The sequence below is a fragment of the Ixodes scapularis genome, unplaced genomic scaffold, assembly GCF_016920785.2.
Source record: "Ixodes scapularis isolate PalLabHiFi unplaced genomic scaffold, ASM1692078v2 PGA_scaffold12__126_contigs__length_90152505, whole genome shotgun sequence".
Lineage (NCBI taxonomy): Eukaryota > Metazoa > Arthropoda > Arachnida > Ixodida > Ixodidae > Ixodes > Ixodes scapularis.
In genome coordinates this window covers 40,654,886-40,673,553 of record NW_024609838.1, presented here as the reverse complement: position 1 = coordinate 40,673,553, position 18,668 = coordinate 40,654,886, and the positions used below count along the sequence as shown (strand labels likewise).

The following is an 18,668-nucleotide window of genomic DNA, read 5'->3' as shown; positions in this document are numbered from 1 at the left end:
AGGCCTTTTGGCACCTTCTCCTCGTCTTGCCTTAGGAAGCACAGTTTTTCTTGCCACGGCAGACGATTCGCCTTCAAACTACCCTTTGGCAATAGGAGAGAACAACATGGTTTATTTTGCTGGGTGGCTGGCATCGAACTTCCTCAAGGTTCATTCCTGTGTAGGAATATCCCAGAAATATGAGTTGAGGACAGAAAATGCGTGTTTTTCTGAAGGAAATCAAGTGCTCTTGTATTTGAGTGTGAAAGGAACTGCCGACTCCCACTTTGGAATCCTCTCAGTTCCTTCTGCTTCTTTCATATTATTTGTTGAAGCTTGTGAGGAAGTCTTCGAGACATGTATCAACAACCTAATTTCAAAGGAGAACGTAGGTCGGACTCTTTGTGTCCTTTTTAACCAGAAGCTTTCAAAGTCTCTGACTGTATGTGACGAAAGTGTTTATGATAATTTGTTTTCTCCGATTGCCAGAGCCATTCTGCACTGGTTCGCGCGGAAAAAAAATGCTGACTATTTGATACAGTAGCAAAGTGTAAAGCTAGGCAGCAAGTGCGCAGACTACGTATGTGAGACCACCCAGAGTACTTTTTAAAGCAGTGCAGGCATGTTCTATTCGAGCCTTTCATTTTCTTTGGTTTCTTGAGGAGTAATGTGGTCCTCTAACTTATTCACATATATAGAGTTTAAAGCTGTGAAGCAAAACTGGCTTATGAAGTGCAGCATACCACAGGGCTCCAAGAGGGTTTACTCCACTTGGCTTCCTTGACCTCCACCAAACAATCGCTGCGTTGCCGTGTAGCAGCACCAGCAGATGCAAGTTAAGATATTTTCAGCATTATGGTACCTTGCCCAAGGAATGTGTAGAAAAGTGTAGCTTTTCTGTGTATTACAGTGGTGGCCTCAGTTGTCGTCGGAACACTGTGGAACCTCTGAGTTATTAGTGGCTGCCTATCAACTGTCAACGTCCTCACAACGTCCAGCCGATTGTACAATGTCTTATGTTATAACAGTGTGCCTTATGTACCGATCTACTAATTTTCTTCGACCATGACCTTTTGAAAATAGTTGATACCGATTGTATAATTCTAGTGAGTAATCTGAGTGAATGATTGTAAGTGAATAAAACAAATAAAACGCGACTGTTAAAGCGACGTTGGACTTGCATTAGAGTTACTGTTGTGTATTTCATACGCCCAACACACTCCAGCAATTTGATTCACTCTTTTTTGTGACGTTACATAATTTGCTTTCAGGTTTCTCACATATTTCCCAGGGATCCTGAAGGACCAAAAAGCAAAACACTGCGGCTGGAGTTTGACCACAGTGCAAAGACACGATGGTTGTGACGAAATGAAACTACTCTCATAGCAGGTCGGCTAACAAAGTCGACTGCAGAAAAAAAAACATTTCGAACAAAATATAAGAGCAAGGGCAAATAAGGGTGTAAACGATCCAGTATTCCAGTATAGAGTAAACACAAGGTGTAAACACCCCAGGAAAAACCCGAGACTGCAGGTAAAAGAACGACATATACACTAAAAAGTATCAAACAAAGCTCAAACACGGAGCTATGTTTGAGACTTTTTAGTGTATATGTCGTTCATTTACCTGTGATCTCTGGAATTAGTTTTGTTTAATTTTCGCGCCAAACCGCACGCACGCATGACGTCACGTTTTTTTCCGGAAGTGTCGTCATTTCCTGTTGATTTTTTGTTCCGCCGGAAGTGTCCCCACGACTCATAGATGGCGCTAAAGCAGCTCCATGGGCCGCCATTTTTTCGACATGTGGGCTTCTATGGAAGCTTCGCTACCCATGTACATATACCTTGGACGCGGTCTGTCCCAGTCTGTCGTACCGTCGTACCCGTGACATCACAAACGATGATGATGATAGCTAGAAAAGCGCCCCCTGTAGTTCACGCACGCCGCGTCTGCGACTAGTGTGTTTACCGCGTCCAAAAAAAGTGATTCCTCGATTTCTGCCTGGTGACGTCATAAGAGTCTCATGCTGTCGCCGGTCGCGATCCTGGCGGTGTTCCAGCAGCGGTGGTGGATGTAACAGACGCCTGTTCTGCTGCAGGTCGCTCTCTGGCGTGACACTCCACGGAAGCTTCGGCAGCCAGAAGTTCGGACGCCGCGACGACACCGACACTCGCGTTCGCTCGTGCTTCTCGCCAGCATTTCTACGACCAACCGCCTGGATCGCGACATCCGACAGCATGACACTCCGGTTTCTGTGACGTCATTTGTTACCAATTCGGGACCACTTTTGATGTGGTCCCGAATTGGCAAAAACAGGACGCTAAACAGACCAGTCGGAGACGCGCTCCGGGAACCGTAATCCCGCTGGTTACAACGTGCCCGCCTGTGAGGATCGCTGTCTGAGCACAGCCATCGTTGTCTACTGGGCTATAAAACGGGTTCTGAGCACCCGCAGTAGCTTTCTTCTGCGGGATATCAGACGACGCGCACGCGTCCACTGCCCAGTGACTAAAGGCCCGTTCACACTCTTGCGACCGAGAAAGACCGAGAGAGACCAGACCGGTTTTTAAGCCTCTTGTGATCTCTTAAGGCCCGTTCACACTCTTGCGACCGAGTGCGACCGAGAGAGACCAAACCGGTTTTTAAGCCTCTTGCGATCTCTTAGGACCAGCTCCGCTCAGTGCATCCGGTCCCAAGAAGTCTTTCTCGGTCGTACTCGGTTGCAAGAGTGTGAACGCGCCTTTAGGACCAGCTCCGCTGTAGCGCATCCGGTTCTAAGAAGTCGCAAGAGGATTAAAAACCGGTCTGGTCTCTGTCGGTTGTACTCCGTTGCAAGAGTGTGAACGGGCCTTTAGGACTTTGTTTTGCGTAATGTTTATACGCCGCGCGAAGTTTACTCCTTACAGGATTTATACTCCGCGACAACTTTTCTTGGCTATGCAGTGGAAGGTACAGGCCCGCGTCCCCTCTCTCATTTTGAGTGTACGCAGGCTCTCCTCCTCCCCCATTTCCGGGGAGAGGAGGAGAGCCTGCGCACACTCAATATGGGAGAGGGGACGCGGGCCTGTACCTTCCACTACATTGCCAAGAAAAGTTGTCACGGAGTATAGTTATCAGAGGAAGAAGTGACGCTTTTGACGTTTGAAATGTGTGCGCCTTAATAAGATAACATATATCTAATATAAAATGCACTTACATATATCTTTATACTCAATATAGCCAGCCGGTAACAGCCAGACGGCGCCAGCAGAGTGAGAGCCCACGGTTATATCCTGTCTCGTTAATTGTAACTTTGCAAAGGGTGAACGATAAGCCCTACATTGCTTGCCGACGGCTTCGATATGCGATACGTATACCAGGTCAATGCACACATTGGAGCATGACGCAGCGAAAAGCCTGATACGTCTTCACAGTACGGTGACAGGTAGTCACGTTCCGATTCGCGCGCCATGGGCCGTAGCTTCCGCCGTATTGGCATTTTATGCAATCATGGCTTTCTGGCCAAACCAGTATTTCTTGCTTTAGACGCACAGTAATAGCTCACGTTTGAGCAATGCAGCCGGCACTCCCAGGCATACCCAATGTTTCTTGCTTTTGTCGCTAGATAGCGCCAAACCAAAGAGGGAAATTAGTAATGTAATTTTGTAAGGCGAAAAGGGGGGGGGGGGGGGGGTTAACACGCCCCCCAGTGATACACGCCCCGTCCTAAAAGGTCATTCGGTGTTCGTTGCCACGGTGAGGGCGATGAAAGCAGACGGCCTTTTTTTTGCTGGGGAAGAGCACTGCAGAGGAGACGCTTCCCGCAGAGGAGACGCTTCCCGCAGAGGAGACGCTTCCCGCAGGCTTTCCGATGGGCGGAACGCGAACAAATTCTCCAGCGCCTCATAATTTGACGACCCTTACACAAAAAGCGTGTTTTTTTCTTCCCTGACCGCGCCTCTTTTTTTTTTTTTTCTTTTTTTTTATCATTAACATGGGTTTAAAGCAAGGGTGCACAACATAAGGCCCGCGCGCGCTATTTTAGCGGCGCGCGGTCCGGCTCAACGCTGAAAGTTGCTTTATGCCATTCAATCCCCCGAGCGCCCGCTCCGCTTAGCAAGCAGCAGTGAAACCCTCTGACCTACCTTTCTCGGTCTTCGGCGAAGGAACTACGATTTCTCCGTCCAAATTTCCCCCTCCACTAATCCCGCTGACAACAATAAAACAGCGTGTGCAGCCGCCGCCCCTGTCCATGGTGTGGTTCAGTCTCCAGAAAACTTCTTGCTCTTTCTCAACAGATCCCCTTCTCTCTTTCACCACGGAGGCTATTCACCCTCTTACTTCCTTTTGGGATAGTTAGGGGTTGCATCGTGCGATCGCAGGACTCCAATCCGACGATGCAACTGGAGCTCATGAACCTCCAATGTCCACCAGCGCTGAAGACTACGCATTACGAACCTCAGCTGCTTGAGTTCTGCAAAAAACCTGGACAAGGACAAGTACGGAAACCTGGTGGACAGCGCCTTGAAACTGTCGTCACTTTTCGGGAGCATGAATGTTTTTAAGCACACCTTCTCACTGATGAGTCTGAACAAGAACCACATTCGATCTGCCACGACGGACATGACATTGCGAGATGTGCTAAAACGGCAACGCGTGCGATGACAACCTGATATCGGGAGCCTCACCGCAGTCAAACTATGCAACACGTCGCACTAGGTGCGGCCCGCACAGCTTTTCAATAAACGTAATTTTGGCCCGCCTAATTTTTTAGTTGTGCACACCGGGTCTAAAGTATCAAACTGCCAACACACCCATACAAAGATGTATGAAAAGTTGCTGGACAACGCGGAGGCCAAGTGGTCTTCTTCTTGCGAAGGAGTTGCGGGGACATCAGATCGACGCCGCGGGCTCTGACTGGCTTTGACTGAAAGGATAGCGGGCCGACCTCAACGCTACATGCCTTAAAATCTGCTCACTTTTTTTCGTCAGTTAGTAAGAGTTTGGCGTCCTGGACATCATCGCAACTCCTGTGCAAGAAGCAGACGAACTTGCGCTCCGCAATGTGTCGCAGACGTGAAACGTTCTAGCATCACAAACGTTTTAGCGATACTCTGAGTTTCCAGACGCCAGACGCCTTTGACGGCGCTCGTCATCAGATAGTTTAATGCGTGCCATGTGTCACTTGATAGTTGTTCCTAGAATGAAGCGATATTTACCACTAATCGGGCTGATAAACCTGGGCCTGCTTGCTAGAAACGGCGTCTTAGCTGAGACTGGGTCAAAGAAAGCACAGCAAAGGCTGGGGCGTGCGAGCGTCTTGAGACGCGGCATGAGTCGCGCTCAGCTCGTGCGCTATAGCTTTGCCAGAACATTCTTTTCCACTCAGCTGAGACGCCGTTTCTGGAAAGCCGGCCCAGGCGATCTTCCAGAGCATTCCATACTACTCTCGTGTTAATCTACCTCAGTACACACAGGTGGTCAAGCTCCTCCTCGCCTACCTCACTCCTCCTCACCAGCCCCTCCAGCCATTTGGCCACCCCGTTAAAGCCCGGCCCGCAAGCAGAGAGAAGGAACCCGACCCTCACTTTCCTTCTCGCCACTGTGAAAGGAGGAAATCGCCTCTCGTTTCCTTCTCGCCATTTTCCGACTTTTTTTGTCTTTTTTTGCCAGCTGCCTGTTTTTTTTTTTTTTTGTTTTTTTTTTTTTTTTTACAAGTTTGGGGTGGAGGAAATGAAAGCTTCAAGGATTTGAAAAGATTATCCAGAAGCCAGCCGGCACACCTGCGACAAGGACCTGAACCAACCGAGTAGCTGTTTTGAGCGAGCTTGGCACTTGCTCTTCCCAACGAGTTGCATTGGCTCTTTTTTAGCATTGGTTTGGAAGACGATTCTTTGCTGTTGTGAGAGCACAAATGCCTTGTTCTGCTCAAAGAAGTAGTCATTGAAGTATCAATTTTAATATAAATATCTGATTTGGCATCTTTTGTTGTTTAGGCGGATTCATGGCGACAACGGGAAGTACGAGCGGCGTTTTCTGTATATCAGGGATGGCGCTCCATAGACCAGTGGTTCTGAATCATCATGGTTCGTAAACCGGCAGAGGTGACAGAGGATCCCATCCGCAGTGGGTCTAGCACTTTTCGGTGTAGAGCGTTTTGCTGTAGGGCATTTCGGTGCGGACTTTTTGGTGCACAGACATTTCAGTGTACGGACTTTTTGCTGCAAAGACTTTTCGGTTTTGGACTTTTCGGTGAGCGGATATTTCGGTGCACGGACATTTTGATGCATGGACATTCGACGCTATGGTTTGCTCGCCAGTATCTCGTTTCCAACGTACGCAGACACGCTTCACATCGTGTTTGCGCGTTGAGTTGATAGAAAGAGTCTCCTCTATAAGGTGTTGACTTTATTATTGGTCCTGCGTGTAGGAAACGACCCAAACAGCAAGACGTTTGAAGTTGTTTGTGTATTCAGAATAATTTTGAATATCTTCAAATGCGCCTCCTCTGCGTAATCGCAGAGCTCCGATTGTTAATAATAAATTGTGATGACCTCGCACGACAAAAAACAATGTAATTATTACTTGTAACTCATTAGGGAATAAAGTAGGCGTGTGCGGGTACAAAATAAGTGTAATCAAATCAAATATCGATTTGAATCAAGTAAACAAGCCGAATTTGGTGAATGCTAAATCTATTTTATTTGGTATCAAATGTTTGCTCATTCTCGTACGAAAAAAAAAAACAGTGACCACAGATCATACACAGAGTATGATCTGTGGCCAACGTCTCCTTCCATGCCGTAATGATGTCGCCGGACGTAAAGAACTGCCTTACAATCGGCGATTTTTTTAACGACTAGACATTTTTCTAAAAAAGACGTCAGAGTTACGCAATTGCGGTTTGTGCCTTATCTATAGTCATCAAAAACACCAAATCATTCATTTTTAAAGAGATGTAGTGGACGTGAAGTGGCTCACGGCGTCCTAAAAAGCCTAATTTGGACGCGAATCGTACGTGTTACCGCAATCTTTTCGGTCACCGCACTCCTCGCCCCTTCTACAGTGGCGTTGTCACAGCGATGCGCATGATTTGTCGCTTTAGCTCCATGGCGTTAGGCTGTGCCACGCGGAGATGGAGCCCACATAAAATCAGAACTATATTTTCGCACCCAAATTAGGAGGACGCCGTATAATAGTGTACGCGCGTTACATCTTTTTAAGAATGGACGGTTTGGTGGCTTGCGATTATGGCCAACGACTTTCTAAATACAAGATGCCGTTTTCTTTTCTATTAAAAGGTTAATTAGCGAATTTTAGGCAATCGGTCGGTTTTAGTTACGTTCGTTATTGAACCTAATCCTCGCCTGGCCGTATAGCTCACCTACACAAACCGCAATGGCGCTAATTTTCACTGGACAATTTGGTGGCTTTCGATTACGCCCAACAACTTTATAAATCAACTATCCCGTTTTCTTTGACAATCAAAAAGTTTCTTAAAAAATGTTAGGTAATCAGTCGGTTTTTGTTGCGTTCTTTCTTGAACCCAATCTTCGCCTGGCCGTTTAGCTCACATTTACAAAACGTTAATTTCCACGTTTTTTTCTAATATCTAGTAGGTGAAAAAAAAAAAAACGTTGTATATAAAATAGAGGGCAGTTCTTTTCTGATATAAACAAAGCGTGGGGCACGCGTCTTGCATGCATCTCTTTTTTTTTTTTTTTTTCCGGCGTATGAAAACAAATCCCGGGACATTCGAAATTGAGTTTATGATGGGGCGGGCGCTTTATCACGGGGTATTTTGTCATGTTTCATAAGCTTTATTACTAGTCAGAAGGAAGCCACGCGAGCCGCATCACGTTGCAAACAGCTAATTCAGGTGTTTCTCAAGCAGCTCTAGAACTTTCCAATTGACATTTTGGTTCTTAATACATCTAAAAAAGTTTGGTACTTAGTCCTAAACATTTAATTTATTAGGCATAATTAAAAATACTGCAACCCTCGCAAGACGTCTACCCAAAACATAAAGTTGGCTTCATTGGCGTAAAGTAGCTGCGTCTTTCATTTTTATGCTTGGTCTTTAACGATTCGTGAAAAGCATTCGCGACCTTATCTGTCAAGGCGCGTACGCGGACAGCGCGGCCTCCACGGCAAGTTGTTCCCTCATCGAAGACGACAATGAATAAAAGGTGCGATAAAAATCTTAATGCCTGAAAAAAGCGCAAGTTTAAAATAATTCTAAGGGTGTCAGTTGATTTTATTTCTACTATATTCAAATTTCAACACTTGTCGCGGGCAGCATGAAAGGAAGCACTGCACTCTTGGCGCAAACCAGTGCCCAGTCAACGGTTCTATACTCAAACACGCCTCACCACAAGACCTGTTTGAAAAATAAATAATTTTCAGTACTTTTGGTAGAAAAGGCGAATTTTCTACTGAGCGTGATATTTTGTGGACCCAAAAGTCCTGTAGCCGGGATCGGTAGTTCATATCTTCAGGAAGACGAAGAACGACGGATGCATTATTTCCCGCGGAAGTACTGTTTTGACTTTGAATTCCACATAAAATTGTATATGCACAAATTGTGGCACGATACCGAACTTGCTTGATTACTTTTCTTTTAAAGACAACATAACCAGGCATAATCTACAGATATTGCAGAATTCATTTTAATTGGCGTACAGCGCGAAAGACAAGTATGGACATAAAGAACACAATAGAGCTCTGCATCTCTACTGCACTTCTTTCCGTACTTGTGGACAGTTAGTCCGCATGACTATATTCAAAAACTGCCAAATCGTTTAAGCCTACCCCTTTTTATAATTTTTTTCGTAGATGAATTGTGGCGAATCCCGGCTGGGTTCGGGTAAAGATCTCGCACGTGTTCAAGGACACATTTCGGCATGATTTCCCGCTTGGTGACGACGTTGAGCTGACCGCTGTTCCACTCTTTTTCTAAGTAGGCGGGGAACGCCAGACGCCTAAATTATCCAAGCAGCCCCAAAACTTGCGGTAGTACACCTTCCGAACTCCTGGGTTTTTTTGTAGATGGCCTTCGCCCACCCTGACAAAGCCCCAAACAATTATGTAAGGGCTGCAGAGGCTATCTGGGCATTCCGTTTCTTCATCAGCGAACAAATGCGAACAGAAGAGAATGAAAACTTCGTAATACCTGCTGTCTTTTAATAAATGGCATAATATTGCTAGTGGCATAATATTGCTCGTTGCACTATTTTACGCGAAGAAAATTGTGATTTTGCGGTTCTATCTGCGTGTTTCCCGTTCTCTTTGCTGATACGCAAGATATTTGTCGGGTGTCAAGTTTTCAGTTACATTTGTCGACGGAAACTAAATGCACGTTTGGCCACGAAGAAATTTTTTTCAAAGGCTGAAGATAGATGAAATATACCATAAACCGTTTCAGTTTTTATGGAAGTTTGTTTTTACTCTTCTTAGTAGCTTCAACGAGGCGGCCGTCACTCTAGAAAACACCTGTAGTACGAACCTATATATTATGCCCCAGAAATGGTCAGACTGGGTCCCTCTGACTGCAATATCTTTGACTTATAATTACTCATGATTATTACTTTGTACAAAAAACAAAAAAAAAAAAAATACAAGAGTGATATAATCACTCTTCAGTGTGCCGTTTTTAGAACGACAAATTTTCAACTCTCTGGGTAGAGCTCAAAGTTCGGATAAAAATACCCATCTTTTTTCCTTCTGCTGTGATGTTCAAGTTCCGTTCACTCGAGATAAATATGCGGTGGTGTAGCGTGTGTGGCCGCATGCGAAAGTATCTCAATGTAAAAGAACTTGTTGTTGGGCTAGTTGGTGTTGACTATCTGAGTGTGTTTTAGAACTGCAGAAAAAGAGCAAAAAAAAAGAAAAAAAAAGAAGAAAAGCGAACCAGCCCGAACCCTTCCGAGCTCATATCCAGCCTGCCTAACTAATCCCTGGTTTTTGGGATTGAAGCAGAGAACCTTGAAGGGTTACAGAGATTTTGTCGGGGGGCCGGTAAGCCCATTAGCACTCGTGCGAGAGGGCCGTAAAGAGCGAGGAGGAAAATGGAGGAGGAAAGGGGAGGAGGAAAAAAAGAAAAGAGGGGGAATCTTCTGCCACGCTGAAGAAAATTTTGAGCCCCCGCCTTTAACCAATCAGCGTCGAGCACCTCCCTCCTCCTCTCCCAGCCGTCAATCAATTAGCGTCGAGCCTCGCGGTCACGCTTTTATCGGGGCTTCACGTTTATCTGGGCTTGCCGAAATGACAAACACCAAGCCGAAGATTGTTTTACGTCAACAAAGAAAAGAAAACTACGTGTGGACAAACACAGTCTGCTACTTCTGCTCTCCATTCATTAGATATATACTTGATTCATATACGTATGTTGTTCTGCTCGTTATGGAGTCTTCCACGGAAACTTGGAAAAATAGTTTGCGGACGGAAACAATCAAGCAAACAGACAGGCCGGTTGTCCATGGCTAGTAGGTGTTGCAAACTTCTAAATCATAATGTTTACCCAAGGAAATCAATATATTGAGAGCAATAAAACATTCACAATATTAGCAAGGTTTTAGGAGCAAGTTATCAATGAGCACTCAGTTCATTTAGCCGGTACATGACCTTTCAGAAAACTCATTAATAGGAGTCAAATAAATCTAATTTTTCTTGACAGAAACATTTGGCCGCGTAGTATACCCTAAGCTTTCTAATATTTTTAGGTATGAGTGCTCAGCTTTATAGCGCCTTACCGGTTCAGTGAAAGCCAATAAATATATTTTAATAGCGAGATGTTTACTCCCCTTTTAGTAACTTCGGGAGTCAAATTGATCTAACTTTTCCTTACTTGCCCCCCCCCCCCCCCCCCAAACCCTTAAAAAAAAAAAAACTTCGGTCACGTAGTTAGCTCTAAGCTTTCTACTATTAAAAAAAATGAGTTGTAAGCTTTATAGCGCCCTACCAGTTTAATAGAAACCAATATGGATATTTTAATGACGAGCCGAGATGACGATAGCAACTTCGGGAGTGCCTCAAGGCTCATTGATTGAGCATGATCGATTTTTTACCTGTATTAGTGGTATTATTAAAAGCATTGAAGTGTCAGCTAAATCATTTGAAGATGATTCTGTTATTTACTCAGAAATAAAATCCCTTCAAGATCATGTAAAACTCAATAGAGCTTTGGCTAAAATTAAGAAATTAACTGATGACTGGCAAATGCAAACAAACTATATCATGTAAAAGCTCAGTAGAGCTTTGGCTAAAATTAAGGAATGAACAGATGACTGGCAAATGCAAACAAACTATATTATAAAACAGTTGCAATGAAAATTTTCTGGAAATAGAATCCTTTAAACTTTAGTTATTCTCTCAAATCAAACATAGTCAAATATCTAGATTAGTATACAAATACTTTGGTGTGAAAATAACAAGCAAACTTAACTGGAACCCACATATAGAGGATATCGTTCAATGGGCTATAGCCACTAGGGGAATATACTTGCACTTAGGCAAACGTTAAAATTTGCCGATAGTGAAAAACAAAATGCGTATACCAATTCTGATAAGGCCTATCCTGGTATACGCGAATTATGGATGGTATCCGCATGCAGCCGCGTGAATGAATAAACTGGATAGGGTGAAAGAATCTCGCTCCGTGATTTATATGCAGGGATTTCACGTTTAACTAATCTCTATCAAGTTTGCTTTTAGGAGCTTATGTCCAGCCATTGGAGTCAAGAGCGAAGATAAATTAACTTGGGTACTTATGTTCTTTTGTAAATAAAATGTTTAATACAAACAGTGAAAGATATATAAAAAAGTTTCAACTACCGGTTCTTCCAAAACTAATCATACCATAGCATTAACACAATCCGAACTGAACCATGAGGCGTTCTTTTTTTAAATATGGCATGCTAAAACAAACTATGTTTTTTGTTGTGATTTTTATGTTCCCACACCTGTGATTGCCCATTTGTTTGATTCGCAGTGTCCTTTGAATAAATAAAACAAAATGCCATCATCAAGTGTCTGTTGAGATGAAATTCTTCGCCGATCCCTCATCTTCAATATAGATAATTCTGGCCGACCAACATCAAACATTGAATTCATTGCTACAGGTCTATAAACTACAAAGGTAGACAGATCCTTTTAGCTTTAACATAAATATCAGCAAGATTGATGCGATTCCCAGCATGGGATACTCAGCAGCCGGCGGTGCAGAAAGACAAGAAAACCGTTCTCAGACTTTTCGAACGTTAAATTTATTAAAATTCTAGCTGTACAAAAATAAATATATATACAAGACAGCGTTCATTCTTTTGAAAAGACCTACAAGACACACGCAGCGTTCAGTCAACTTCTTCAATCGTGGGTCCCCTATGACTAGGCGCACTCTGCTTCGTGCCCTGGTGCAGCTTGCTCATGATGGGTGAACAGTGCTGCTGCAGCTCCTTCAGCCTGTGCTCGTACTCTTCCTTCTCGGCCAGAGTATTGGAGTCGATCCAGGATATGGTGTCCTTGCACTTATCCAGGACACTCTGCTTGTCCGAAGGAGAGAGCCTGTCTCCCGCCTCCTCTGCAGCCTGCTTGACGCCGTACACATAGGACTCCAGTCCGTTCCGGGCGGTCACCTTTTCCCTTTGGAGTTCGTCCTCGCGCTTGTACTTCTCAGCATCGGCCAGCATACGGTCAATGTCCTCCCTGGACAGGCGGCCCTTGTCGTTGCTGATGCGGATGCTCTCTTGCCGACCCGTGCTCTCGTCCTTGGCCGAGACGTGCAGGATGCCGTTGGCGTCCATGTCGAATGTCACTTCGATCTTGGGCACACCCCGTGGCGCAGGAGGGATGCCGCTCAGGTTGAAGGTTCCCAGCAGGTGGTTGTCCTTGGTCATGGCGCGTTCACCCTCGAACACCTGAATAGTGACGGCCGGCTGGTTGTCCGCGTACGTTGTGAACGTCTGCGACGTCTTGCAAGGAATTCGGGAGTTGCGTTCCACGATCTTTGTCATGACGCCTCCAGCGGTCTCGATGCCCAGTGACAAGGGAGCCACGTCCACGAGGAGCACGTCTCGGATGACCTCGCTGGCGTCTCCGCTCAGAACGGCAGCCTGCACTGCGGCGCCATAGGCCACTGCTTCGTCCGGGTTGATGCCCATCGAGAGCTCTTTGCCGTTGAAGAAATCTCTCAGCAGCTTCTGCACCTTGGGGATGCGCGTCGAGCCGCCAACGAGGACAACATCGTGAATTTGCGATTTGTCCATCTTGGCGTCCTGCAGAGCACGTTCCACGGGCTCAAGGGTGCTCCGGAACAGATCCATGCATAGCTCTTCGAATCGGGCCCTGGTGATCTTGCTGTAGAAGTCCACGCCTTCAAACAAAGCGTCGATCTCGATGCTCGCCTCGGCAGAGCTGGAAAGGGTCCTCTTGGCTCGCTCGCAGGCTGTCCTAAGTCTCCGCACTGCACGGGCGTTGCATCTGAGGTCCTTGCGGTGTTTGCGCTTGAACTCTTCGCAGAAGTAGGTGACAAGCCGGTTGTCGAAGTCTTCACCTCCCAAATGCGTGTCTCCAGCGGTTGATCGGACTTCGAACATGGAGCCTTCGTCGATGGTCAGCACGGACACATCGAAAGTCCCTCCTCCCAGATCGAAGATGAGGACGTTCTTCTCTCCCTTGAGGTTCTTGTCGAGTCCGTAGGCCAGTGCAGCTGCGGTGGGCTCGTTGATGATCCGCAGCACATTAAGGCCGGCGATAACTCCGGCGTCTTTCGTAGCCTGCCTCTGGGAATCGTTGAAGTAAGCAGGCACCGTGACCACAGCGTCGCTGACCTTTTGACCCAGGAACGCCTCCGCAGTTTCCTTCATCTTGGTCAGCACCATGGCACTAATCTCCTCCGGGTTGAACCTCTTCCGCTCTCCTTTGAATTCCACGCTGATCTTGGGCTTGCCAGCGTCGTTCTCCACCTTGAAGGGCCAGTGCTTGAGATCACCCTGGATCTTGGGATCATCGAACTTTCGTCCAATGAGCCTCTTGGCATCGAACACCGTGTTCTCCGGGTTCAAAGCAGTCTGGGCCTTCGCTGCGTCTCCGATGAGTCGCTCGGTGTCGGTGAAGGCAACATAACTCGGCGTCGTCCGGTTGCCCTGGTCGTTGGCGATGATCTCAACACGACCGTGCTGGAACACACCGACGCATGAGTACGTTGTGCCCAAGTCGATGCCGATTGCCGGCGCTCCGCTGTTCGTCCGGGATGGCATACTCGTTTGGCAGTTGATGTCACAATTTGAAAATCGCGCTCTTTGTGTCAGCTGCGAAATGATTGCGGCTGCGAGCGCGCGTTCTGCCTTTTGTACGATTCTTTCGCCATTCCAGAAGCTTCCAGAGAGACCGACGTCTCATTTGGCGAATCAGCAGCGATTATCGCCGTGACGTAAATCTAGGAGAGAGCCCATTGGTCCGCCCTATATAGAACGCTGTGGAAGCTTCCCGCGTCGTCTGCTCTATTGTGGTGTGGCAGAGCTGTTTGTTTTGACTGACGCTTTTCGTTTCGTGATTTTGGCTTCTTTGTTTTGGTTACAAGAGAGAAAGAAAGAGGGAGAGAGAGGGAGAGAGAGGGAAGAGAGAAGATGAATTGCAGTTATCAGCCGTGATCATGTTGAAGTTTGTTATTTCATTAATCAACGTTTATTTCGCAACATCGAGGCTGCAGGTGATTTTAGTTGAGTGTCTGTGGTCAAATGTTCCTGAGAGCTGCTTAGCCCGTGTTTAAAGTTTTCAGAGAACACTGTTTTAGTGTTTAAGAATGATTTACTAAGATTATTAGGTACTTAGACACGGAGTCAAATGAAACAACAATGGTATCACATGCTACGTATTCAGTTATTACTAAACGTTTGTCGGGGCTTTCGTCGTGCTGGGCGTTCGTTCAAATGTCATATTTCATTGAATTCTTTGATACGCGGCTGCGTGTCCATTTATTTGTAACGTGTGGTGTTTCCTATGTTGTGTTCCAGAACAAGAAAACAGAACATGTGTTTTGATTGTTGTGAATCTTCCAATCCTTCATGACCGGTCCCAGTTTGCGTTGTTTGGGATTTCTATCAAGAGATGGCGCCACCAATCCGTGCGCTACGTTGCCGAAGGCTGACTCGACGCCCGCGCGGTTTTCAGAATATTCTCGACGTCTCTCGAAGCTCCTTCGCGCTCCGAAGTACGCGCGTTACTCATCCGCTCGTGACGTATACATCGTCAACCAATCACATCGCAATACGGCCTTTTTTTCTCTCCTCCTCGCCTCGAATATTCACGGGCTTTGGAAGCTGCCCTGAAAAGCGAACAAAAAGTAGTGATGGGCCGAACTTTTGCCGAATCGAAAGTTCGGTGCCGAATCTTGGGATTCGGCAAAGCCGAACTTTTGCCGAACTTTTCTAAAGATTCGGCAAAGATTCGGCAAAAATGCATTGTTATCAGACTCGTTGATATTTCGTTTTTTTTTTTTTGTTTTTTTTTTGGCGAAAAACAGTTTTTTTTCTTTATTTAAATGCAACATGTTTACTAAACAAGATGATATTCTGCAAGATAATTGTATCGGTGTCCTTTTTGTGTGTTTACTGGCAATTTTAGTGACTCCTTGCAGAAGTGGCGTGACAACGAGGTTGGGTAGAAGCGGGTAGAAGCGAGCGTGGCGCAGTTACGAATCACGCTACGAGAGTTTCGGTTTTGAGGCATCATCAGCGCAAGCCTGCACGCGTGTGTACATTGCATTGCAGGTCTCTATTTTAGTGGTACACAGCGCTTAAAGCCTCCTGTAAGTTGAGGGGGGTCCCTACAAGCAGGTAGGGGGAAAGGGGGGGGGGGGGGGGGGTTCTGACGAGATACTAGATGCACATAAAATAAACCTTACTGCTGACTCTATCCACGCTGTACCTGCAACCCTCAAATTGCTAATCCCCAACTGTCACATCCCTGAAAACAAACTATTTTATTGCAAGATATGATTTTACTTTCACTAATGCTGGGGCCTGTGGAGGAGGGTCTCAGACCATACCTTAAAATTAGTGGGGGGTCCGAGACCCCCTGAGACCCCCCAGATTTTAAGCCCTGGTGGTACATTGATAAAATGAAGGCAATAACGCTGCGTTCTTGCTTTCTCGGGAGTCACCGTTTTGTACGCGAAAACGAACGCAACGGTTGCTGAGCCTTCACCAGAAGAGAGAATAATATTGTAAATATGCATGTTCTTCGATTTGAGTCACTTGCGTCAGCTTTGCATGAAAGTGTGCGTCCCATTTCCGAAACTTCTCGTTTCTAACCTTTAGAATGCCTGTTTCTGGTGTCAGGACACACACGGACGTTTCGGAAAATAGGGAGAGTGAATGTCGAATGTGCAACGTCGAGCATTATGGTTTAGTTTTATGCAGATACATGAAAATCGCGAAATAACACTAAAAAGCACTATTATTTTTTTTTGGAACACTACTCCTGAGCCGTAAACAAAATTGTTATAATTGCGAGGAGTGCTTTAAAGTAATTGTCGGCCGATGTCTCAATGTTTCCGAATGCACCGCATCATTTGTCACTTGCGCAGTGGACTGCGTAAATTTTCGATCTTCTATTCTTGAGGCAGAAAATATTGAAGCGAGAACCACACTCGCTCACAAACGCACAGTTACCGTGTTGCCTATCCCACACCGCGCCGTAACCGCTGGTTGTACTACACTGTACGATGGTAACCACACGACTGCACAGCGTCCATTTGCAATCCAAGGCACCGTCGCGTTCTCGCGCGTGCGCAGACATTTGCCGAATTTTTGCCGAATCTTTCCCGAACTTTCCTGCAAAAGTTCGGCATTTGACGAACTTTGCCGAATCTGAATTTTGGCAGATTCGGTCCATCACTAATAAAAAGCGCTCCGCCGAGATCGTCTGCTACAAAACAACACGCATTCGGTCGAGTCGTGTTTCGAGAGCGCCAACTCAGTTCCTATTCGACTACCTCGCTTAGGCATCGAGATGATCGTCTTCCTCATTGCTCCGATCTTCACATTTATGGGCAAAGGTGCCTTCTCTGACTGCGGTTCCATGATGAGTCGGATGTTTGACGGCAACGACTTCGACAGTACTTTCTTCGATAGCATCGTACCTGTTGGCCTCTTTGGATGTCCGGAGGATTGCCGCAGCTCTTATAAAGTGTCCAGTGCGAAGTGTCCGGCCTCCGAGGTGTCCCTGACTCCGGACAACTTCGCGCTGAAGCTGGACGTCCGGGGCTTCGTCCCCGAGGAAATCAGCGTCAAGACGGTCGGAAACTCCGTCGAGGTGCACGCCAGGCACGAAGAAAAAGACTCAGAGGGACGCGGCTTCGCGATGCGCGAGTTTCGACACAAATGCACGCTTCCCGATGACGTCGATCCGGAATCTGTGACGTCACAGCTCACAGGACGTGGTTTGTTGGCAGTCGAAGCCCCGAGTAAGAAGGCGGAGTCGACACCACCGTCTGACGCAGTCCCCATCTCCGTGGAGCACACGTCTTCGGAGGACGTCCCCTCAACATCGCAAGGAACAAATTAAGGAGATGCGAACATTGTTCATGTCAATTTACCGCCTGTGATATTTTTCTTCTTTTTACTTCACCTTTTAGCTATCCAAGGACTCAAATAAATTATATTTTTTTCAAGCTTTCCTACATTTTTCAACCTTCTTTTCGTTCTTTTGCAATTCCTTTCTTTACGTTCTAAAACAATTTTAAAAGGTGCGAAGGTTTGTTGCCATGGGTAAGGTGCATCAAGGCTGTAAATGAATTAGGAACACGAGTCTGAAGAATCGTGTTCCAAATTTATTTACACGCCCTGCGTGTTCAGATAAGTAAAGAGGTCGTCAAGTGTGTGCGTCAAGTGCAAGAATTTATATGAGGGCACAGGTATAAAGAATACTACGTTCTACGCAGTCAGCCTTTTTACGCGTGATCCGTGAAAACTGGGACGCTGGAATTAGCTAAATAAATTTTATTTGAGTTTATATATGAAAAGTAATAAAATGACAAAGCAGGACTTCTTGAGACCGTTTTAATACAAATGCATTTTCGGCGAATCTTAAAAAAAAAAAATAAAAAATAAAAAACACGTGTAGCTTTTCCACTTTCCTGAAGAAGGAAGACCATCGGAGCTAGAATGTAGCGGAGCTGTACTCGATACACTGTGTGCTTCTTCTTCGCCGTCGTCTCTTTTTCGCGCTGTTTCCTACGATGAATTCCCACCAACGCACCCACTATCCTTTCTTCTATTATAGCTGGAAAGGTTGCCGCCATCTACGAGCGACGGCGGAAACCGTACTGGTTGTGTGCTCGCCGCCGTCGCTTATAGATGGCGGTAGCTGTCCAGGTAGGTTTGTGTCGACATACACGGACACGATCCTGGGGAACCTAGCCCTTAACAGGTCCGCTGTCAAAAAAAAAAATAGAATGTAGATTTTTTAAAACTTTTTGTGCAATGTATTTTGTGCTTTGTGCACTTCTTACAAAATATTTAGCGCCCTACCACTGCGAGTGGTTTTGGAATTATGCCTACTAGGCATAAGCTTTGGCTTCAACAGCTTTCCGTAAAAAAAAAACACAAAAAAAAAACACGCTGGTGAATGGCACAAGTCTTGGCGCTTTCCGTCGAGCCTTGCGTTCCAGAAAGTCTTGGTGGGCTCAGCAAAGCCGTAAAGGATCAAAC

At 46.0% G+C, this 18,668-nt stretch overlaps 2 protein-coding genes across 2 annotated transcripts; one reads left to right on the top strand and one right to left on the bottom strand.

The window, feature by feature from the left end:
• Positions 1 to 12,205: 12,205 nt before the first annotated feature.
• LOC115323629 (heat shock protein 68-like) lies at positions 12,206 to 14,359 on the bottom strand. Its single transcript, XM_029984016.4, has one exon. The coding sequence runs from the start codon at positions 14,211 to 14,213 to the stop codon at positions 12,309 to 12,311; it is 1,905 nt and encodes a 634-aa protein (XP_029839876.2). The 5' UTR covers positions 14,214 to 14,359; the 3' UTR covers positions 12,206 to 12,308.
• A 2,609-nt stretch (positions 14,360 to 16,968) lies between these two features.
• LOC8025373 (heat shock protein beta-6-like) lies at positions 16,969 to 17,523 on the top strand. The gene has a single exon (XM_042289539.1). The coding sequence runs from the start codon at positions 16,969 to 16,971 to the stop codon at positions 17,521 to 17,523; it is 555 nt and encodes a 184-aa protein (XP_042145473.1).
• Positions 17,524 to 18,668: the final 1,145 nt, after the last annotated feature.